This window comes from Sabethes cyaneus, chromosome 3 (assembly GCF_943734655.1).
Source record: "Sabethes cyaneus chromosome 3, idSabCyanKW18_F2, whole genome shotgun sequence".
Taxonomy (NCBI): domain Eukaryota; kingdom Metazoa; phylum Arthropoda; class Insecta; order Diptera; family Culicidae; genus Sabethes; species Sabethes cyaneus.
The window spans coordinates 87,627,435-87,651,727 of record NC_071355.1 but is presented as its reverse complement, the minus strand read 5'-3'; the positions used below and the strand labels follow the sequence as shown (position 1 = coordinate 87,651,727).

At 36.8% G+C, this 24,293-nt stretch overlaps 2 protein-coding genes across 4 annotated transcripts in view; both read left to right on the top strand.

Moving 5' to 3' along the window:
- Positions 1-309: 309 nt before the first annotated feature.
- On the top strand, positions 310-17,641 carry LOC128741950 (UTP--glucose-1-phosphate uridylyltransferase). Of its 2 annotated transcripts, XM_053838085.1 has the most exons (4): positions 310-448; positions 609-729; positions 15,685-16,310; positions 16,372-17,641. In XM_053838085.1, the coding sequence occupies exons 2-4, from the start codon at positions 703-705 to the stop codon at positions 17,255-17,257; spliced, it is 1,539 nt and encodes a 512-aa protein (XP_053694060.1). In that variant the 5' UTR covers positions 310-448; positions 609-702; the 3' UTR covers positions 17,258-17,641. The 2 variants fall into 2 exon arrangements, with proteins under 2 accessions (XP_053694060.1, XP_053694059.1); XM_053838084.1 differs by lacking the exons at positions 310-448; positions 609-729 and adding an exon at positions 9,932-10,208.
- A 5,690-nt stretch (positions 17,642-23,331) lies between these two features.
- The window catches only part of LOC128739758 (bifunctional 3'-phosphoadenosine 5'-phosphosulfate synthase), a 38,005-nt gene continuing 37,043 nt past the window's right edge, over positions 23,332-24,293 (top strand). The window contains exons 1-2 of one of the 2 annotated variants that reach the window (XM_053835260.1): positions 23,332-23,370; positions 23,447-23,656. In XM_053835260.1, coding sequence (XP_053691235.1) covers positions 23,618-23,656 — 39 coding nt within the window. In that variant the 5' untranslated portion in view covers positions 23,332-23,370; positions 23,447-23,617. Of the gene's footprint in view, positions 23,657-24,293 lie in introns of both variants that reach the window. The other variant, XM_053835259.1, reaches the window with a different exon arrangement.

Sequence of the window (24,293 nt, the reverse complement as noted above, 5' to 3'; positions counted from 1 at the left end):
AATTTTTTACGCATAATAAAGAAGGCTACAAGTGCAAATGACTTTAAAATATATTCCTTACATTTCATTGTAAATGTTCAAATATTTCTCTGGAATAATATAGCTGCATTCATTAATTACAATTAATTTAGTTTTAATTTTCATGCAAGTTCCACCATATTTCAGAACTATTTCTTCTTCTTTCTACACACACTAATGCAACCCTCGATGGTCACATACCTGGTATATATCAATTTACTTTGCGCAACGTCAACGAATGACGCGAGACTGGCGATGCCGTCGTGAGGGTCGTGAGTGAAACATAAAAGAACAGCATAATATTTTGATAATCGTATCGACGTCGCGACGCTTTTGATTATTTGCATGTATAGGTGCACTGTGTACAAAACAAAAGCGGCATTTATTTTCGCATTGTCATCTAGTACATCTGTATAAAACACAGTGAAGTGTAGGTATAAAGAAATACCGTATATTTTTGGCAGCCTTTTATACGCGAAGCGTTCTAATCGAGATTATTTTGCCTGTCTCTGCTGTGCAAGTCATATTTTACTTACGATACGGCACTGCCAGACGAAAGCTGAATTTGAGTTGATAAATGTAATTTCCAGATCCACAGAAAGTAGAGTACTAAAATCTATAAGTGCGATAATCAAACCAGTGTTCATTATAATTGTGTGCAGTTTTTACACAAAGCAAGGCAAAATGTTGGATGTTCCTGCTGATAAAAAGGTATGTTTGAATTTGTATCAGCATTAAATAACACGTATTTAAATGAGCTAAATTAAGGGTGAATCTCATCGCATTTACTGTCAAGTACCGGAGAGTTGGTAGGGTAGTTTGCGTTTCTGCCTATAGAGAAATATGGTCTTCCACATGATGTGCTTCAAAAGGTACAGCAGGCTAGAGACAGTTTTGAGATTTGACCTTCATTGTCCTTGACATGCAAATTCATAATATGATGCCGGCTTTTCACATTATGATAAACGTTATAGGTATTTGTCAGGAATACAAAAATGGGATTTAAAGTGAAATAAAGCGGTATTTTAAAAGTGCTGTTAAAATTAATCCAAATGTTCAATGACAAACGATATGTGCATGTTATATAACTTCCAATTTACTTCGGTGTCGTTTGGTACAGTGTCAAGCATGATAATGGTGTTTTAAATAAATTATGTTAGGTTTGCTAGATTTCTAAGTCTCAGTTTTTGCTTGCGAATACAGCATTGTTCCGATAGTATCAGCCCCTCCATTGGGCTGATATAACTGAAAACCTGATATGTATATTCGAATTTTTTTTTTGCTCAGAGTAGATATTATATCAAGTTTACTGATGAATTATATTCTATCTTCTTGCATTATTGGGGTGGCCATGTTTCTACTTTTCTACACATTAGGGTGACTAAAAAAAAGTTTAAATGCGTACCAAAAACAGGATATCTTCATAAAAGTTGTAGAACATACTAAAATAAATAACTTTGTCGGTTTTTGACGTAGGACTACGTTTTTATTTATTATACTGGGACTGGGTAGCACTTTGTGAAAACGAAAATTAAAGTGTAACGTCTGAATGAAAGATTTCAAATGCTAATAACTACTAAACTACTGAACGAAACTGAACAATTTATATGTCATTGGGCAGATAAAATGATCAGCAATTTTATGGAGAGGGTAAGAAAGCAATTTTATGAAGGGCGTAAGAGGGAGGGCTCCTATACAAATGAAACACAAATATCAAGCAAATAAAACCAAATTTGGCATGTGGGGGTTTTAGAAGGTAGGATTTTTTTCCATGGTGTACTGAGACCCTTTTCTCTTTTAAGAGGGGGGGCTTATATACAAATGAAATACAAATTTCTTCATAACTCTAAAACTAATCAAGCAAATGGAGCCAAATTTGGCATGTGAGGGTTTTAGAAGGCAGGATTTTTTCTACGGTGTACTGAGACCCGTCCGTCTTTTAACAGGGGGGCTTCTATATAAATGAAATACAAATTTCATCATACATATAACAACATGCATATGCCAGAAATGCAGTTTACATTACAGTCTTTGATCTAATGATCTGATATAGTACTACGTCACCCTTTTGTACAACCCTTAGGGCTGTATACCTTAAAATTAAAAAAGAAGAACACTTATTCACTTTAATTCTACTATGTATATACATAGTAGAATTAAATTGGATAAGTTTTCTCCTTTTTTATATATGCATAGTAGAATTAAATTGGATAAGTTTTCTTCTTTTTTAATTTTAGGTTTCGTATTCTACTAAGATGCTCCAAAAACTTCAGTCAACTGTATACCTTGTAATTTTTGCTGTTCTTTAGTTGTTTGATCTGCCATTATTTGCCACCTTGACAAATCGTTAAGCTCAAAGAAGTACTGTTTTTCACCGTGAAAGCTCAATGTCTCAGCAAATTTAGAAACTATTGTATAACGATGTTCCACTAAAAAATGGATTTTAGTAAGATAAATAACTTTCTAGAACACTATGAATATGTAAAAATTGACCAGATTAGTTTAGAGGCAAACTGTTTTTGAGGGTTTGTCCACAAATAACACTTTCAATCCCGGTGTACTGGTTAGCATTCACACCTCTCTCGGCGAGGATCCGGGTTCAAATCCCAACCCCGCAGAAGTCACGAATGATCCACGCTATTGTAGTAACTAATCAAACCAAAAAAAAAAAAAAAAAAAATAACACTTCGTAACTAATTTCTGTGAAGAGATATAGCTATAATGTCTTTGACAAAGCTGATTGTATTGATATTTACTACATCTTTGCTGAACGCATCAAACCTGTATTTCGATTATATGAGAAAATAAATTTCGTTTTTCACTTTTAAGGGGATTAATCGTATAATTGTCACATGAACTTTTTGACGTAGGACTACGTCTTTCAGGAAGGTAGCTGGTATAGAGGGTAATTCCAAAAAATCTTTCTCGAAAAGTGGTCAGGTTTTGAACGCTAAATCTTAGTGGTTTCTCGAACGATTTTCAATATTCTTACACCAATCGATTGGAAAATCCTCTAAGAATTGGCCCAAATGAAGAAAAGTATGCATTCTTGATGTTGAACTATTGAAAAATTGAAAATAAAGAACCTATGTTTTACCAGAATTCTTGCTTCGTGATTGGTTGGAAGATTCTTTACGATGATCTAAACCTATACCAATTTAATATCTGTGCTTGGGAAGTAAGCCAAAACAAGTGACAAAGTTCCCTCATTTCAACAAGATTTCTTAACACCGCGATTAAACCTAGACCATTTTGATGTTCTTGCTTGGGAAATACGCCAGAAAGAGTGACAAAGCCCCCTCGTGCCAACAGATTTCTTACGAACGGAATTAAACCTAGTCCAATTTGATGTCTGTGTTAGGGAAGGTGCCAGAAAAAATGACACAAATTCGTTGTCCCAACATATCGCAGATTCTTTACTGCGAGACGATTAAACGTAGACGAATTTGATATCTGTGTTGGAAAAATGTGCTACGGCTGTAGTGTTCGGTTATAATACGACTGTATGAATACGCATGCTTGCCGTTTCATTAGAAGTGTAGTGAAAAGATGTGCTGTTGATAAAATTGGATTGAATTGGTAAAATCCTTTCAACGTGGGTAATAAAAACAACCTTTAATTTCTGTAAGGTAGCAGGAAAGCAATAGTTTGTGTTCTTGATTTTGTTAAATTGTTTCCAAATGCACATAGAAATAACTCTGAAATCTTTTGAGGATTGAATGTATGCAATGTTACTACTTTGATAAATGTTACATACAACGGATGTACCGTATGGTCGCCATCTACCGCTCATTTAAAAACGATTCTAAGTTAGTTTGTCCATAGCCAATCTAAATTGAGGTCCATCGAATCCCAATTTGCGTCATTAGATAGAGAAAACAATTGTGTTTACAAGAAAAATTTACTTGGTTTCTAAATATTTAATAATTGTGACTTTAAATAAGTAATGCAATCTCATGACCCCTTTTACCGCTCACTTGAAATATGATGATCCATTCACCTCCCATATGGGTGCCATTTACCGCTCATATTTTTTACTGTTACCAAACAAATAAAACCTGCGTTTTAACCCTTGTTTTGAGTTTGGCATTTATAGCATAATAGAACGCTAATATAAATACTGTTGACTTATTTCACGTTATTTAGTAGAATAGTTTCTAAATAACCAAAGCAACAAGTTCGCTTGAGCTAAAAATCAATTTAGTCATTTGCACACGGTCTTAATAAAGACACGATGAAAATGTCGTTTTTCGCTCCTCACTATAAAGATTATTTATTTTGGAAATGAGCTTTTATGAATATAGTGGAAATTTATGTTCAATTCGTATCATTAAACATACAAAATAATTGTTTGTCAATAGTTTTTACAATAGTTAACCATTTTAAAAAGATATAAACATTTTTTGTTTGAAATGAGCGGTAAATGGAGCTGAGCGGTGAATGGCGACCTTATGGTAGCATGTATATATGTTGCATATAGCATGTATACATGAAGAATCGAATGATTACAAGCATGGATACATGCTACTATCACTACAAAGAGACTTACATACGTAGTCCTGCGTCACCTGTACGCCATTCATCAAAACGAAAGGAATATTTTTATTATATTTATAAAATTTCTGTAAATACAATGAGAAAAAAAACAACTTACGATTCCAAATAGATAACAAGTTTATGTATTGATAATACTTAGAGTTTCGCTTAAACAAATCCTCCGAGACAGAATCGAGCTATGCGTAATCGTGCAATTTCCTTCATATTATTTGATTAACATTGATCTATGGTTTCATCATGCTTACGGCAATGACATCAGCAAAATTATCACAGGTAGTTTTGTGTAAGGAAGCGATTCCCGCAACGCTGTGGTATGATGTAATTATACATTCCGCGATGTCATTGTTCTTATTGTTCTTATTTATAAATGAGATCTTCGTTCAGTTTTTATGTTTTGTCTGTATACGTTAATTCGAATTATATTACAATAAATAATTTATAAATTTATAAATCTCAATATTTTATTGGCTCTCAGTTCTATCTGCTTCAGCCCAACCTCCATTACGAAGTTCGTAATACGAACATATGCATAGTAAATTGGCTTATTAATCTTTAAAAAATCCGAGCTTTTCCCATTAAAATCCAAAAGAAATTCTTCGATTTTCTCGAATATCGCTTATTCTATATTTACACGAATTATATTATATTTACACGAATTGAATGTGGAGATAATTCGGTTTCTCATTACTCAAACCCAAACCCGGGTTTAATTTTTTCACTAAGCCCGAACCCGAATATTTTTTCCCGGCCAAACCCGAGCCCTACCCGACTGCGACACTTGTTAAAACTTTTAAGCTAGACGGGTTCGCGCTTTTTCGGATTTCGGGTCTGAAAGCCACCGGCTGACGAATGGTGTCAGCAGTAGGTAACTACATGACACGATTTTCTCCGGAACCACACAACCGATTTCAATGATCTTAGTACCAAATGAAAGCTCTTGCTATCATAACATTTTTTAGGAAGTTTTATTGAAAACAAATAGTTTAGAAGTTATGCTTAAAAACGTGTTTTGACAAAGTAATAATTATCGCCTTTTTCTCAGATATGGTCAAACCGATTTATGCGCTATTAGTCTCATTTGAAAGGTAATATAGCCTAATGATCACTATTGAATTGTTTTTTGATTGGACCTTTAGTTTGAAAGTTATGAGCAATTAAAGTAAATTCACGTTAAAATTTACAATGCTTTATAGCGATTTTAACTAAGATAATTTATCTAGTTTCAATTATTGTAGTAATAAACGAGAGATCTTAACACTGCAAATTTATCTGCCAAATTTCATAAGGATTGGTTCTACTGGTCAAAAGATATTTAAAAATGAATCATGTAGAATTCAGCATGAAAGAAGGGTAATGAGGGGCCTGAGAATAAACCCATGCTAAAGTCACTTGACATCGAATGGCCCTGGTCCTACTAAGATTCGAACCCACGACCACTCGCTTGTTAAAGCAGACTCGGTAACCTTGCGGCTACGGAGCCCCCCTAATTGCACGGTTTGAGCAGGTTGTAAAACGAACGGATTTTATTTGACGAAGGTGAATAACTATTAGGCATTCAATTTATCCACTCAAACGCGCGATAATCTATGAGTTTTGCCTACTACGAATAAAAACTGAATAAAAGAGAAACGAGAATGTTTTATACCCATTTATTGTCGTTCGTGAGCATGGGTTACCAGGATTTTTATTTATCCCATTTATCATTATCATTATTTATTCATTTATGTGAGAAGAATGCGGGAGCGAAATACATACTATACATTTACTATTAGATAAGCGGCAATGATGGGTTTCAAGTTATGGGAATGTCGCCATGGTTGGGCCAGCTTTTGGCAATCGCCCGTAACTTTCATTTCGAAAAGGATTTTGACAAATCAAATCGATGGTTACAAAGATCTAAGTATAAGGTATCTTTCTGGAAAATTTCAAACAGATTGCTTGAAAAATAATAAAAAATTTTTACGTAAAGGCAAAATATTTTATCAAAGTCGGGCCATGTTGTACAAGTTAGGCCACTGCTGAAAATTAAAAAAAATTGTGTTGAAATTCTATACAATGAAATGAAAAGAAGTACAACGCACTTAATACATTTTCAATATTTTTCTTGATTATTGCATATATGAAACATTTCTTGAAGAAAAGTTTATTGCGTCTAGTAAACTTTTTGACGTAGGACTACGTCTTTGTTTACTATACTGGGACTGGGTAGCACTTTGTGAAAACGAAAATAGAAGTGTAACGTTTGAATGAAAGATTTCAAATGCTAATAACTACTAAACTACTGAACAAAACTGAACAATTTATATGTTGTTGGATAGATAAAATGACCAGTAATTTTATGGGGGGAGGGGTTAAGAGAGAAACTTTAAGGAGGGCATAAGAGGTGGGGGAGGGGGGGGGGGGGGGGTTCCTAAACAAATGAAACACAAATTTCCTCATAACTCGAAAACTAATCAAGTAAATGGAACCAAATTTGGCATGTGAGGGTTTCAGAAGGCAGGATTTTTTTCTATGGTGTACTGAGACCTATTTTCCTTCTAAGAGGGGGGGCTCCCGTACAAATGAAATACAAATTTCCTCATAACTCTAGAACTAATTAAAGCAAATGGAATCAAATGTAGCATTTGGGTTTTTTGGAGGCATGAATTTATTTTATGATGGTTTGAGACGCCTCACCCCTGTGGTAGGAGTATAAGCACTCTCATACAAATAAAACAGAAATTTTTGCGTATGTACCAGGCATTCAATTTATCGTTTCAAATGCGCGATATTCAATGAATTTTGCCTACTACGACTTATAACCTTGCAAAATAGAAACGAGAATGTTTTATACATATGTATTGTCGCTCGTGAGCGCAGGTTATCCATATTTTCCTTTATCCCTAGAAACACGCGATCATGATTTGTTTATTTTTAATTTTTCGTAACACGAGTTTATCCTCTCTTTGTTGCGAGAGGATAAAGCAGTATCAACCGTTTTTCAGAGACGAAAATGCACAGGTTACTATTGACCAAGCAACCAGCCAACAAGAGAGAAACATATAAAACAACCGAATTTATGTATTTGGGTATCACCATGGGTTTCATTATATACCTAGTAATGCATTAGAGTTTCGCGCCAATTCCACCTGCGATTTATATTTTTCATGGTTCACTGAGTGAGAGGATAAATGTTTTTCAGGGAAAAATGCTATGAGATATTATCAACTCTCATTCTGCAGTGGAAAAATGTTTTTCGTTCGCTTTGTTCAAACAGATAAGCACAGAATCTAGTTGTCATATGAGAATAATGGGTGAGCGAAAAACGTTTATCCTACATGTGAGTGAAAATTTTAATCACTGGTATGTACGTATGTTTCAACCTTTATGATGCACACAAGTGAGTTTTAAAAGAAATTTCTATGTCTCAATGGTTGCAGGCGTTGTACTTATGAACCGACCGTCCACGTATGTTCAAAGCCACCATTGCATTCAAAGAAGAATTTGATCTGAATATTTCGCTCTTCTCTTTTAAACATTCACTTCAACAATGGCACTTACAGATTCTTATAAACATACATATGCCAGAAATGCAGTTTACATTAGTCTTTGATCTAATGATCTGATATAGTCCTACGTCACCCTTTCGTACAACCCTTAGGGCTGTATACATTGTAGTTTTTTGTAAGGCTTAATCACTGAATTCTTCTGTACGTATGTTTTGTAAGCACGATTTAAATTCACAATATTGAAGTAAAGTTAGCTGTCACAGTAAGGCGTTTCACAATGTTTATACATAGATGGTAAGAGTTACTAAAACTGTAAAATAACGACATCTATACCTATAAAAATGGATTTCTGAATGTCTGTCTGTCCCTATGTTCTTTATAGAATCGAAAACTACAGAGCCGATGAAATACAAATTTCCTCATAACTCGAAAACTAATTAATCAAATGGAACCATATTTGGCATGTGGGTGTTTTTGCAGGCATGAATTTTTTCTATGATGAATTGAGACCCCTTACCTTTTCAGGAGGGGGGGTTCCCATACAAATGAAATACAAATTTCCTCATAACTCGAGAAGTAATCAACCAAATGGAACAAAATATAACATGTGGGTGTTTTTGGAGACAAGCATGTTTTCTATGGTGAATTGAAACCTCTCCCCGCTTCAGGAGGGGGGGCTCCTATACAAATGAAATACAAATTTCCTCATAACTCGAAAACTAATTAATCAAATGGAACCATATTTGGCATGTGGGTGTTTTTGCAGGCATAATTTTTTTCTATGATGAATTGAGACCCCTTACCTTTTCAGGAGGGGGGGCTCCCATACAAATGAAATACAAATTTCCTCATAACTCGAGAACTAATCAAGCAAATGGAACCAAATTTAGCATGTGGGTGTTTTTGTAGGCAATTTTTTCTATGGTGAATTGAGACCCCTCCCCTCTTTAGGAGGGGAATAATGAACCCTCTCCCTTTTACGAGGGGGGGGGCTCCCATACAAATGAAATACAAATTTCCTCATAACTCGAGAAGTAATCAAGGAAATGGAACCAAATTTGGCATGTGAGGGGTCTTGGAGGCAGGAATTTTTTAATGATGGTTTGAGACCCCTCACTCCTGTGGTAGGGGGATAAGGATTCTCATACAAACAAAAACAGTAATTTTTGCGTAACTCAAAAACTAATCGAGCTCGAGAAATTTTAGACTCTTTCATAAAACATTAATCAATAACAAGACCACCAAAAACTATCAATAGTAACATTAGATAATTAAGCGCGAGACAGCCCCCCGTAGATATCACCTCTATCTAGGTTTATTTATTTTCCTAGATCTACTGACCTCTATTACACCCATGAACTCCCCAGAAACTCGCAAAACTCAAGATTGTGACAAAGGTCATTCGAGATTCACGATTTATGTACAACACAGTTTAATTTGTGGCAATACGAAGTTTGTCGGGTCAGCTAGTTACCCTGTAAATAATAATTTTAGAGTTATTTGGAGAGACTAAAATAGCCGCAATAATCGGTCTCATCAATAGAATTTAGAACAAGCATGCTCATTCGTAGTACTGGTGAGAGTACTGCTTTCAAAATTCTATTGGGTTGGCGTGATAAGCGCAGATGAATCCAAGACACGTGTATGCTTATCAGCATTTTTGTATTCTACTGTTTAAATTTAATTTTTTATGCATCACTGCATTCGATGAAACGATGTTTTTACATCGAGAGCTGATACAAACACATTTTAAAATCCTGTAGAATAAATGACAATAGTAGAGAGCAAAAATAATCGTACTATTAGTACCAACAAGTAAAGTATACTCTTCTGGACCAACTACTCGACAGTCATAGATTTGTGAGCTCCATTCTGAATTTTACCATTGACGGAAGCGCACATTCACGGTGAATACTCGGTCTCAGTTATCGCATGTTTCAAATGGTTATCGCGTTTTAATTGCAACGTGCAGTACGCTAAAGTTTGTGTGTAGAAAAATCTTAATGTTGACATTTATTATATCCGTCTGATACTTTGAGGATCAACGGTTGATACACGTAACTATAAGCACTCGCCAGTGTGTGATTTATCTGCTAGACAAGAAGAAAACCCGAGATGACCGGCGCAATTGATATTCTTCTGAAAGTAAGTTTTTGGTCCATTTTGTATGACACTTTGCAAATTTTGTGTGTACAATACGAGTGCTTCCATAGGAAGCAAACAATAGTGATGCGTGACAGAGCTTTTTTTTGCGTGACGAAACTTTTTGCTGATATTGGAAATTAAACCGTATAAGTACATATAAGTGATAGTAGCTCTAGAGTTATCGGCAAAGGTTGTTTCGCGAATTTTAATTGTTAAACACAGTATTTTCTTTGGCGTTGTTTACCTACATATTTGAAAAGTATCTTATTGATATGTGCTAAAAGCAGTAGAAGTCCTTTTTTCAAATTTTGTGCTTTTGTCATCAGTGGTTGTCTATGAAAACAATAGTGCAAGAGTATTTAAAGCCCAATTTTTAGGAATTTGTAGTGATTGTTATCAATTTCATCAGTCTAGTCCACTAGTCTAGTGAGGGTTTTGTACATTGTCAGCTTTGTACGGTGGCGTATACTTCTTGTTTGTAGCATTTTGCGAAGGGCAAAGTGGGTTCAGTTTCCTGCGTGAATGCGCCTAGTTACTAGTATTGTTGTCCACGAAATCATCTAGCACTCCTTCGTCTTCGAGGCATTTCAAATATTAAATATCAAAGTCATCTGTGAGGCCTTCTTAGGAGGTGGCTACCTTTACTACTTTACTAATCGTACCGTTTGTTTCGATGCTCGATCGTTGGATCATCCCCTCAAAAGCCTATGTTAAGATACATACATGAAAAGCAGTCACCTTGTCTCAACCTTCGCGCGTCTGGAATAGACTCGAGAGTGTCCCCAAAATGCGCATTAGTGAAAGATTTTTATTCCACTTAATTCTACTATTATGAATTCTTCAAATATACACTTGGAGAAGGATTCGTACACAAAATATTCACTTTAAAATGGTTCGCAAAACAAAGTATTAAATTGTAGAAATATTCCGCAGATACGCATTCCGGCTGTTACTTACAACCTTCATCAGTGCTTGGCAAGAAAAAAAAATATGATTGGTTGAAAAAAGTTGAAATTAATATTTAAATCTTGACTTGCATTAATTCTATTTACAGTTAGCATTTCCAAAAAATCGATTTTTTATTATTTCATAATCGTAATGTACATATATTTAAGTATACGCACTTTCATGTCAGCCCGCTAAATATTTACGCACATTTGTAACAAGTTTCAGAGTGATTAAAAAAGGAATACGAAATTTGGAACGCGTAGACCAACCTCGAGTTTTGTCTTTTAATGAGGACAGGTATAGGTATGATTGTTTTTTTGATAACGGTAGTTTTTTTTTACAATTGTCGTTAGAAGAAAGTAATGAAACGAAGGTGTTGTTAGTACCAATCAGAACAGGACAAGGCGTGAAGAGGAAAGAGATGGTCATTAGCCGCCCAGTTAGCTTCGAGGTACGGTGCTGGTATAACAAACCAGTCGTCATATATTCGAATTTCGGCTGGGTGGTGCTGCTAAAGTCAGTAAAATTGTTGCACTAGCCCCACCCATTATTGTCCGGTACGCTAATAACTGGCTGTGAAGACTATCGATAAGACGTTCATAACCCTAGGCTTTGCTTTTGGGTCAATGAAGCAACGCTCAAGAAGTTGTGTGCAAGGAATCACGGATGTAAAAAGTGAGCATCGCTGATTTACGATCATATGTTGTCGAAGGTAAAAAGATTACTACCGCTAACGCTCAGCAGTGATCCAGAACTGTACTGATTCGCTCTCGCTGTTAGATGTGCACGAACCAGTCTCGAAAGAGAAATGATTCAGAGGAAATATGAAAATTTTATCAATTAATTGAAGGTTGTTTTACTCACCGATCAATATTTTCCATTTTATGGACAGTTTAAGACCAAAACGTATGCCAAAAATCATTTTTTGTGTTCTGAGGATTCGCCATTTTGTCAAAAATTATTATTTCTCTTATTCCAAGGTAATGTTTTGCATTATCGATTCCGTTTTGGTTTATTGATTTCCGGTATCTATAATTAAATTATCGTATTCACCACAAGAGGTTAAAAGGTTATTGTCTAGACAATTCGACTTTTACAGGCCCTGCATATAACCCCTTAAATTGTTAAGGAAACCTCATCGTCGTGGTCAACATGGAGCCGGGGTGACTCGGGCAGTTTCAAGCAGTCGTCTTCAATCAACATGATTCTTGGACCGCTCGTCGCAAATTTCCCAGGTATCTTGGAAGTCGCAAGTCGCTTTTCCTGATGCTGGCGGGGTTGTTGAGAATTATTTTCGTCACACTGGCGTCTGGCATCTTTACCATGTAGCTGGCCTTCCGATTTTCACTAGATGATCTCTAAGCAGTGCCTATAGCTCTTGATCCATAGGCTTCCGTCACTCTTCGATTCCAGTTTGTATCCCGAATTATCGTTCGCAGCACCCGCTCGAACACGGCGTATGTCCCCGTGAGCCAGATCATAGCTTTAAGTCCATAAAGAACTGCCAGTCTAATAAGGGATTTGTAGATTGTTGACTTCGTTGTTAGCTTCTTGATCGTAGCGCTTTGCAAAGAACAAAGTAGGTCTAATTTCCTGTTTTAATGCGCCGCTGGATCCCTTTAGTAGTGTTGTAGTTGGCGGTTATAAACGTCCTCAAATAAATAACGGGATATGGCAGACAAAAATATCGCAAAGAATACTGCGAATCGTAGTCTGCGACCAGTATTCCACACTTTTTGCAGTATCGCTATATAGTAAGCGATCTGCTTTTATTATCCGTGGTTAAGTGTAGGTGTTTTCACTATTTTTTTTTTACTTTTATGCTTTTCACTACCTTTCAACCATTCTTGTTCTCCAGAGCCAGGAAGCAAGGAGACCAGTTATAATTTGGCCTAGGACAAGAGGATTCATTCGCACCGCGAGCAAGTATTTTATTCTAATAACAAGCTTCGGATAGAGGCTGCATGGTCGATAAAGCAGATTTCATTACTAAGGGAAGGTGTGTAAGTGTACGTTTTTATCCACTTCTCGTGACCGGATTATCACTGATTACAAAATTAGTATCCAAATAAGCAAAAAAAAAATATATAAAAAAATAAGAAATATCAATTTCTTCAAAAATTTTCGTCATATGAATATGAAAAATAAAAATCTTATTGTACGTCATAGCTGCTAAACGTTTTGCGATTTCCTAAAAAAAATTGCATACTTTATGGATTAGTAACCTTTCCGAGACATTTGGGCATCCACGGTAGCTGTCAAATCCTCTGAACTGAAATCTAGAATTAAAATCAAACGCTGTGTCTCTTTTGCTTCAGAACCTTGTTTTATGAAAGATTCGAAGTAGATGTTAACTTTCTTGAAGTGTTTAAATCGGAAGGCTTGTCAGTTTCGATTATCAGATATGACGCAAGATGCCAATTTTTCTCTGGACGTATACCACTTACATTGGATTGATTTTTAATATCTTTTTAAATCCATTTGTTGGAAACGATTCATGCTTATAAGAGATGGACTCCTATAATGTCCGGTATCTATAAATAAGGTTTTGTCTAGAAAATTTCTAGAAAAATCGACTTTTACAAGCCCTGTATATCACCCCTTAAACTTTAAGGAGACCTGGTCGTAGTCTTCAGCATGGAGCCGGGGTGGCTCGTGCTGTTTTAAGCAGTTATCTATAAATTGTTGGAATTACTCAGAATCTTCTTAAAGCGTACAAACTCAGATTTGGAGTAGTTTTGAATCCAAAAATTTGTAGAAGGAATTTAGAAGGTGGAGATTGGTCAAAATAGGACTTGTTTTTTTACTGAAAAGCTAAATTTTCACACTTTTAAGCAATTCTGAGTAGTTTCAACCAAGTTCTAAATAAATCCAACCAGTTTGTTGCGATAAATATTCAAGAGTGTGTATATTATTTATCATTTGATAGCACTAAAATGTAATATTCATCCTTAGCGCTAAATGATTACTTTGATATAATTTCACTCTGTAAACATTGAGAAAGGTATTGCAATATACACTGAATTCAATTGAAAGCGATAAATAATTTGTTGGAAACATTGTATGGGAATGCTCGTATCAATGAGCGAAAGAAAAGACGTGCGAACATGTGCTTCTTTCGGCATGAGGTCGTTTGTATGATTGTTTTGTACATCATTGGCAGGGCGATCGTGGTTTTAGTAGATGGAGCGTTATGCTATTACTGCCTTGCTATCAATGGCTTCAACTGTACACTGGCGTATAGGCGAGGCTAGAACATGCCAGAAAGATAATTTGTTTAACCGATTCACTAAATCGTTTGAACAATACTTTGCATCACAACTGCCGATCATTTAGTTTTTTGCTGTTGAACAGTTTAGAGTGCAGAGTTACTAGTTTTTGCGAAAAGTATTGTGTGATACAGTATGCGTTCGTGCAGTTAAAAGTTACTCCAAAGTGGTATTTAATATTTGAAATAATGATGCTAAGATTCCAGAACTCGTGTGTTGTATTAAACTCAAAATCAGTTATTGATTACTTTAATGATGACGAAAAACCGTTTAAACTGATTACACAAACAGTGATAGATGACCATGTTAGTATTTACTCTATATTTATTTAGTATTGAGATTATAAAGAAAATTATTTTATTTATGCTTCTTATACTGTTTGTCACCTATTGCTCTTTAGTGAGATTGCAATCAACTATACACTGATTAAATTGGAGGTCGCGCGATCGCAAAAAAAAATATTGCATTGATAAGAACAACCCGTGATTGAGCAAACTATTGCCTAGTATGCAGGGCTTTTGTTGAATGTGAATAGAATAAATATTTTTATTCACGTTTGACGCAGCTAATCTGTGTAACGATCGATTTATCAGAAATCTTTATTAGTTCCTTTTCAAGCACGGTTAGACAAACGGCTAGACAAAAGCGTAAAACGCTGGGATGTTTCGTGGTCTGCAGCTCGCCAACCAGTTAAATTGGGATATTAACGGTGCAGAATGACGTATAGATACTTCGCGTAGAACTTAAGTAAAAAGCCTAACGAAGCAAAACTTGGGTGGGAGTATCAATAAAATTAATATCAGGTTTAGATATAATAAGTTTGCACTATGTTTTGATAAAAGTTTACATTCATAAATACATTGATAAGTAAAAGTTTTGGGGTCAATCGCGGCGTAGTGGTTAGCATTCACGCCACTCACGCCGCGGACCCGTGTTCGAATCCCAACCCCGCAGAAGTCACGAATGACCCAAGCTGTTAAAGTGACTATAATCAAAAAAAAAAAAAAAAATAAAAGTTGACAAGTAAACAAAAGTTTTAGAGAAACATACAATTTTAACAGCTGAACAGCTGTAATCCACGTGATTGTTTGTTTATTTAGAAGAGCGCGTCATATTCATGTTAGACCTACAGGAGTTTTCTCCAAGTAAATCCAAATGACTAAATCATCCTGTCATCCGGTCGCATACTTTCATTAATTTTTAAGACTAACAAGACAGCTACTGAACTTTATTCCATTTATATTTCAATCATTCGACAGGTTCGTGGCCATCAGCGCGTACCATCTGATACCAAAGAATTTCACGAGACTACAAAACGTGATGCCTTGATACGTTTGCGCAAAGATCTGGATAATCTGCTGGCAACGGCCGATGATTCCAGAAAGCAGATCCTGCAGAAGGAAATGTGTGGCTTTGAAGCGTTGTATCATCGTTTTCTGCAGGAAGATGGACCATCCGTAGAGTGGGATCGGATTCAGAAGTTGCCCCAAGAAGCGGTGAAAGATTATTCAAGCTTACGAACACCACAAGAATCGGAAATTCGTGGTATGCTGGACAAGCTGGTTGTTGTTAAACTGAACGGTGGTCTGGGAACGTCCATGGGCTGCCACGGACCAAAAAGCGTTATTCCTGTACGCAGTGATCTGACGTTCTTAGATTTAACGGTGCAGCAAATCGAACATTTAAACAAAACGTACAATGCTAATGTTCCACTTGTTTTAATGAATTCCTTTAACACTGATGAGGATACTGAAAAGGTAATCCGCAAGTACAAAGGCTTTCAGGTTCAAATTTATACCTTCAATCAAAGTTGCTACCCTCGCATTAGTCGTGATTCATTACTGCCAGTAGCAAGAGATTTCAATATAGAAAGTGATATGGAAGCGTAAGTATCCTATACGAATAATCCTTTTCAGTTGCTGTAAATGAAGTATTACCCATTTCAGGTGGTATCCACCAGGTCACGGTGACTTTTATCAAGCTTTCCAAAATTCTGGGTTACTTAAGAAGTTTATTCAGGAAGGGCGAGAGTATTGTTTCCTGTCTAACATCGATAATCTTGGAGCCACAGTAGATATAAATATTTTGAATCGATTGCTTGGAGATGACCGCCAAGGTGACAAACCAATTGAATTCGTAATGGAAGTAACGGACAAAACACGCGCTGACGTCAAAGGTGGTACACTGATTCAGTATGAAAACAAATTACGTCTATTGGAAATCGCTCAGGTTCCTAAAGAACACGTTGATGATTTTAAATCCGTGAAAACGTTCAAATTTTTCAACACTAATAATATTTGGGCTCGATTGGAGTCAATCGACCGCGTTTTGGACGCTCGGACTATGAATATGGAAATTATTGTTAATAATAAAACTCTTGATAATGGTATGCGTGTTATACAACTGGAAACAGCCGTGGGCGCAGCGATGAAATGTTTCGACGGAGGAATTGGCATCAATGTACCGCGGTCGCGTTTCCTGCCAGTCAAAAAGACGTCAGATTTACTGTTGGTAATGTCCAATTTGTACAGCTTAAAGTATGGATCTTTGGTGATGTCCCCACAGCGCATGTTTCCTACAACGCCACTGGTAAAGCTAGGAGATAACCATTTTAGTAAGGTCAAAGAGTTTCTCGGTCGGTTCGCTAATATACCGGATTTGATAGAATTGGATCACTTAACTGTATCAGGAGACGTCACATTTGGTCGTGGTGTTTCATTACGAGGTACTGTCATTATTATTGCAAACCATGGCGATCGAATTGATATACCAGCCGGCGCGATACTGGAGAACAAAATTGTTTCTGGCAATATGCGTATATTGGATCATTAAACGTTTTGAAATGCAGTATGTAATTGTAAGAATCACATATACCTACTCAGGATTTTCTGTAGAAAAAAAAACAAAGAATATTAACTTTTAGACTTTGTAGTGCAATGTGCCGCTAACATAGTAGAGGAAGGTTGAAAAAATTACCAACTTACTAACTATTTTGGCTCTTGTTTCCTGTCATCACCCAAAACCATTGATTTTAAATTAGAATAATATTGTAGAATTGCTCAAAGCATCATAAGTTTTACAATTTTGCCGTACAATTAAACATAAATTAGAATTGTTATTTCCGTTTATTGTTAAATAATCATAATCGTGAAAATATATCTACTTTTGTCTTTACTCTATAATCTTAGTTTCGGTTTTTCGCTCGATCGTAAAAAGTAAGCTTCAATTAGTTTGCTTAATAAAATAGTGTATGACAAATTGTTCTCTCATTTTTCATTTAAATGTCAGTTTTGAAGCACTATGCAAGAAGGGTAAACCTCGAGCTATGAAAACGCTGCCGACGTTGAGCAATCCTTTTCTGACTTAAAATTATATATGCAGGGTTGGCACGGATGGTTTGATACGATTTTGCTCTATTGACCTAACCACCTAGCAGTCTAGCAGAATTTCCAAAAGTTGTGTATGGGACGTTTGATTGGAAACTGTGAATATTCGCAGGTTCTCTTCTCTTCGTACAAAGTCCTCGTTCCATGCCCATAGATGATATCCGGGTTGATTTGCGTATAGGTCAAGGTGCCATAGCGTATAGTTCAAGGGGCGTAGATTATTCGACCGCAAATGTGGTTTGAACTTTGGGCAGCATTTCCGTTGGTAATACACCATCTAATACAATCATCCTGTACTTTAATAGCCGGCTGTGAAGTTTGTCGATAAAAAAGGGCCAAGTCTTAGAAAGACGTTTGCTTTTTATACACCATCTAATATCAGAGTTGGCATTGTTGTGACCTGATTTGTTGAAAATCAATGCAGCATGGTGATCCACTCACCTTATAACGCATTATTGAATACCAGGCATCACTTTGTCAAAGGACCTTACGAGATTTGAATCCGAGATTCTATCGGACCAGTCCACCCGAAATTCGTCCATTGAATTGAATCCTATCCATCGTACCCGTAGTCTGATCAGCTTCTCCCGAAGTTTTTTTAAAGCTCTTGCCGGTTTACACTATAATGTGCGACTTTGAAGTCGATAAATGCATAGCGACTCGGAATTTGTGGCACTTACGTTGGATCTGCCGTAGGAGCAGGATAAAGATATTGCATACCGACTGATAATTTCCTGTGAATTTATTGGCTGGTGGCGACAGTCAATGGAGTGTTCGCCCGATACTACCCATTATTTCATAGTTGACCAAAATGTACGCATTGTCAACGATGATAATAAACATGTCCAATCCGCAAACAACATATGTTTGTTGTCCGCCCAATTAGGTTCGATGTACGTTGATAGTCCAGCAAGCTAGTAGTCGGGTGTTCGAGTCTCGGCGGGTGGTGTTTCTGGAGTCAGTAGGATCGTTGCACTATAGCCCCGCAATTGACCTCCGGCTGTGAAGTCTGTGCCGATAAAGAAGGGTTAAGGATGGTGTTGGTTTTTACGTCAACTATGAAACCATGGACAGGATAGTTCTCACAATCCAGCTTGTCGTTATACTTGTAGATAGGGATATACTCATCCGTCCACCCTTCTGGTAACCAGGGGCGGACTGGAAGTCAAAGGGCCCACCGGGCCTTTGAGATTAGGGGCCCCGTGCAACTTGACTCGACTCAGTCACTGTCGAGTGTCGAGTATCGGGAGAACGGGCAGCATAGCGGCTCGATGCTCGAAACAAAACAAACTCAGTCGTTATTAGGACCGAGTTATCAACTTTTAGCGTGTGCGGCATATTAGCGGTTCACGGTACTTTAGTTTGGACGTATTTTTCTTCAACCCAATCTTCGCTACTTTGAGTTTTAGTTTTTTCAGCCTCCACCACAGATGTTGTTCTATCGACAATATCCATTTCATTGGCAAAGCAGACGAACTAACTAGATTTGCTGAAGATTGTGCCTGTGTGTGCTCCTTTAATAACATCCTGTAACGGCATGTTGAACAGCCCACATGAGGGACCATCACGTTGATAAAGTCCACTGCGAGGTTAGAATGGCCATGATTTTACGGTCGATGGAATCATGCGCAACTTTGAAATCAATGAAATAATTGTGCGTAGAATTCTGTATTCATGAAATTTTTGGAGGATCTGCCGCAGCGTGAATATTTGATTCTTTATTGACCGTGCTTCAGCGAACCCGGAAGAGAACTTTTCACGTTCTGATAAGTGCCACTGTGCATCTTTGCCAGCAATGCAACGTTTTCCTCATCTATCACCCATTTATATTTCTGCAGATTTTATGTTATAGGGTTAATGACATGCAAAATTGCAAGTATCAAATAAGCTGATTTTATAAATGATGGGATGTAAACAGTTCAATATATATGAGTAGCTTACTGCGTCTTCAAATCAGAACAAAACAGTCCATAGTGCAGGCGATTCCCGTGCCGAGTTGTAGCTATCCCTGGGATTAAACTCTTGGATTTTCCTATAAGAATTCTGCTTCTATAAGCAAGGTATTCTGTGCGAATCCTCTGCAGAATTTCTTCACACGATTCCGATGTGAGGAAGGCCCGAAACTCTGCGCGAATCTTTTTGGTTCGTCCTGGTAGAGCTGCGGAAGAAAGAACCCACCGTCTAAAAATGTCAGTACGAAGAGCACGTGCTCGCCAGTCCAGAGGAAAGGTTCGCCAGCAACGACACACGGAGTTTCTACAAAACGGTCAGGTGCAAGAATTTTGCCATGCCTGTGATGTGCAATGATAGTGCTGGCAACCTGCTTACTGACAAAACGACGGTAGCAGCCAGGTGGAAGAGTATTTCCAGACGCTGTTGAATAGAGAAGTTAACACGAAGATCAGCAGGTACAGGATAAGAATTTTGAGCGACGGAAAAACTGTGGAGCAATCAACACAGGAGGAGGTCAAAAGAGCAATCAGTGAGCTGAAAAACGGTAAAGTTGCTGTAAAGGATGCTATCCTGGCTGAACTTCTAAAAGCGAGGAGCGAGCAGCTGTACGAAACAATTCGCCACCTTATTGTCACGAACAGAATATGGGAGGAAAACAAATCTCGGAGGAGTGGTTGATTGGTCTCATTTCCCATAATTTAAAAAACGGACATCGACTTGAGAGTAAAAACTATCGAGACATTACGTTGCTCAATTTTGCCTATAAAGTGCTCTCCCTATCGTGTGTGGCTGAGTCCGTTAGCTGAGTTCTTCGTCGGCGAGTATCAAGCTGGTTTTCATGAGGGTCGCTTCACGATGGATCAGATATTTACCCTGCGTCTATAGTAACTGACGAGTTCCGGGAGTACAACTTGCAGATTCATCATGTTTTTATGGATTTCAAGGCGGCATACGATTCAGTAAAACGAAATGAGCTGTGACAGTTAACGCTAGGACATGGTTTTCCCACAGAACTAGTTACGTTGATTCATGTGACGCTGGATGAGTAAAAATTATGAGTCAGAATAGCAAATGAGACCTCACGTGCTTTTTGATTTTGCGGATGACGTCGATATCACCGAAATCAAAAGAAGAGCAGAAATTGAGAAATTGCGACTTACCATTAACACCGTCAAAACGAAGTACATGGCGCGGTTTGAAGAAAGGTAGCCCAGGATTGAGTACTGAAGGACCATAATTCATTCGGCGCAGGATCTATAACGGACCGTCGCCACTGAAGTAAACTAAGTATGGAGCTTAAACCGACAGTTCGATATTTATAAGTAGTCAAATAACTGCGGATGAAATACTAATTCTACTTTTAATTACTCAGAATTGAAGCTGGTAATATTTTCTGAGCTTGGACCCCAACAGCTCAACTTAAATGGTTTCATGAATCACGGGGCCCCAGCAATCGAACATTCGTGAGTCATAGAAAAAGTTTAATTGAAAGAAAAATTTTGGTTTAAAGTTCGGGGCCCCAATAGTCCCATTTAAAGCTGAATTTTCAATCTTCAAATCGGTTGATTTCATGAGTCATGGGGCCCCAGCAATCGAACATTCGTGAGTCGTAGAAAAAGTTTAACTGAAAGAGAAATTTTGGTTTAAAGTTCGGGGCCCCAATAGTCCCATTTGAAGCTGAATTTTCAATCATCAAATCGGTTGATTTCATAAATCATGGGGCCTCAGCAATTGAACATTCGTGAGTTGTAGAAAAAGTTTGACTGAAATAAAAATTTTGGAAAATCTCATTTTGTGTAAAGCCTAGTATCCAGCTGAAAAGAAAACAGCTCAAGAAAAAATCGTGGTATTTACCGAAGAAATTTTGACAACTGCAAGGCAAGCAATTATCTGTCATTTTTTCTTGTGGTAATAATTGCGCCGGATATTATGCCGTACGGAAAAGTGACGTTTCAATTCACTAGCATGTAAAACTGCGCCATCTGAAAGTAAAACAATATTTCTTGTGAGGTGCATACTGGTAAAGAAATCGCAAACGGAAAATCTTTTCTTTAGCATTTCTTGGCCTATCTTTTTACCCATTTCTTTTCAGGTCGATACTAGGCTTAACGACGAAATTTTTACTGGGGCCCACCGGGCATTTGCCAGTCCGCCCCTGCTGGTAACCATGGAACTATCATTGGACTATCCTTCAATTGCCCATACGAAATTCATAGGATTTTTGATAGAATTTAAGTGTATCGTGAAAATGATACAGATGATATATAGTTTTTCGCATTTCGTTCTCATGGAAGAATCGGGTTTGTTCACAGGGTAAATCACTTCCTGTATTAATATTCCATCCACCTTTTCACGTGCGTAATGGCGGCTAGTGGGTACAATTATTGTTGTAGAACCACCTTTCAGTTACACTTTTGGCTCTATATCCATTGATTTTCAATCGATTTTTAGGCAACAAGTCTTAAAAGAACCACATTAGATTGACCTTTAATGGAAAAGTATGCTGGTAAATTATGGTTCCATTTTCCCGGAGATATTCCAGATAGCGTTGGGATTTTTTTGACGTCATAAGTAACAGATGAAATAAAATTAGAAATCTGCTTAATTGACTGCGCAAAAGTTATCCATTTTATTTGTACACGCAGAAAAAAATCGTAAATGCAAAAAAATTCTGCATAAATTCAACAAAAAATATTGTAGACTGAAGGCTAACTCAGATATAGTTTTGGTTTTAACTGTTCGACTTTTTAGTTCAACAATAAGGTTTGTTATTTCGAATAATTGCTAGTTTCTATCAAAGAAAAAAATGTAGAATTAAAAAGTACTTTGGGTTTATAAACGATCTAGTAGAAGCAAAAGGAGTACGAATTCAGTTTAAACAATATTTTTTTGATTCAAAAATATGATACAAGTTGAACTCAACAACAAGGGATTGTTGCTTCAAACTGTCATCATTTTTCTGCGTGTAGTCACTAATAATGACTTTTACACTATCCTGTAGAGCGCTGGCTAACGCCTCACACTTCGAAACATCCGTTGTCGGTTCTACCGGAACTCAAAAGTGGTCATTTAGTATTCTCTTCGAAAATATGGTAAATGGGGTATCAAATGACCGGATTTTTCAACACGAGCTCTTTAGTGCATATTTGGATGTATTTTGGGTCGATCTGGACATTCCGGAATATCCAGCATCGGTTCCACCGGAACTCAATCATTTGGAATTCTTTTCTTAAATATGGCAAATGGGGTGTGAAAATGTCCAAATCGGCTCAAAATCCACTTAAGAGCTCGTGTTGAAAAATCCGGTGATTTGATACCCCATGTGTCATATTTTCAAAGAGAATTCCAAATGACCACTTTTGAGTTCCGGTAGAACCGATTTCGGCCAGTTTGGTTTAGATCACTGCTAACGGGTTTCGAGCAGTTTATTCAAGCAGTTGCAAAAAATTTTATTTTCCAGGTCATATGGCAGCTCTGGTCACATCAAATCAAATCCGTCAAATAATCTTTTTGTCTGTCTTTTTATCCTTCGTATTTCCAGTTCCACGCACGAGCGTTGTTTACATTAGTTTCATTCAATTTGTCTGCTGCCCGCACTTGTGATCTGTGAGTACTGAAGTGAAAAAATTGTCTAAACATCTCTCGATATAAAGCTAATTTAAGCTAATTTGATACTCTTTAGTCTTCAGCCACGTCGATTGTCATTATGGTAGTAGCTTGAAGCAGTTTTAATACGTTTTTTCCGGGTGAACTCATTTACAGTTCCATTTGATATACTAAATTTTGCAGACTACTTTATTGATTGTAATTTGTAATTTAGTTGAGTGTTGTATTATTCTAAATTCGGATCGGCATGAGTGAAACCGGACAGGAAATCAAAAAACAAAAAACGGTAAATTTTATTTTTATAAATGGTGTGAATTTATGAGATTACCTTCAAATTAAGTGTAGATTCAAAACGTGATTTATCAGATATAATGTATAATTTTTTTGATATTCGTTTGCAGTTTATCTATTCAGCTATTTATTCATTGAGGCTATGATGAAAGGCTTACATGAGTTTCGTAGCGTATTTGAAATACCGTTTCAACCGTTTCAACCCTCAATCTATGAACGTGGATTTCATATTTTATGTTTCATATTTGGTCGGTGTTAACTGTTAAAGACCGGACCAAGTCGCAAAATTAAAAAAAAAGTTAATTACAGCAAACGATCAAGTATTTTCTAATCTACATTTTACTTTAATCAGACAACATAAATGTTGCAAAGAAGCTAAGGTTAAGAGATGATTTCAAACGATTGATAGCTGTAAATCATACAGAGCAGTAAACTTTGAACGCGTTTTTCTCGAAATCAGAGTTGTGTCAATTGGTTCGGTCTGATTTAATACCGACCATTTTATGTTCTAATTTCGGTATATTCCTTTTAAAATACTGTCAAAAGCGTTCCGATCATTGCTATTTAGAGAACTTCAAGCAAATTAAATCGTTTATATGGAAATGTGTCGGTAATTTTATTGAAGTTTTTAT

Coding starts and splice junctions, on each gene's coding strand:
- LOC128741950 (XM_053838084.1), top strand. CDS start 10,179: ATGACCGGCGCAATTGATATTCTTCTGAAA. Junction 10,209..15,684: donor CAATTGATATTCTTCTGAAA/GTAAGTTTTTGG, acceptor ATCATTCGACAG/GTTCGTGGCCATCAGCGCGT. Junction 16,311..16,371: donor ATAGAAAGTGATATGGAAGC/GTAAGTATCCTA, acceptor TACCCATTTCAG/GTGGTATCCACCAGGTCACG.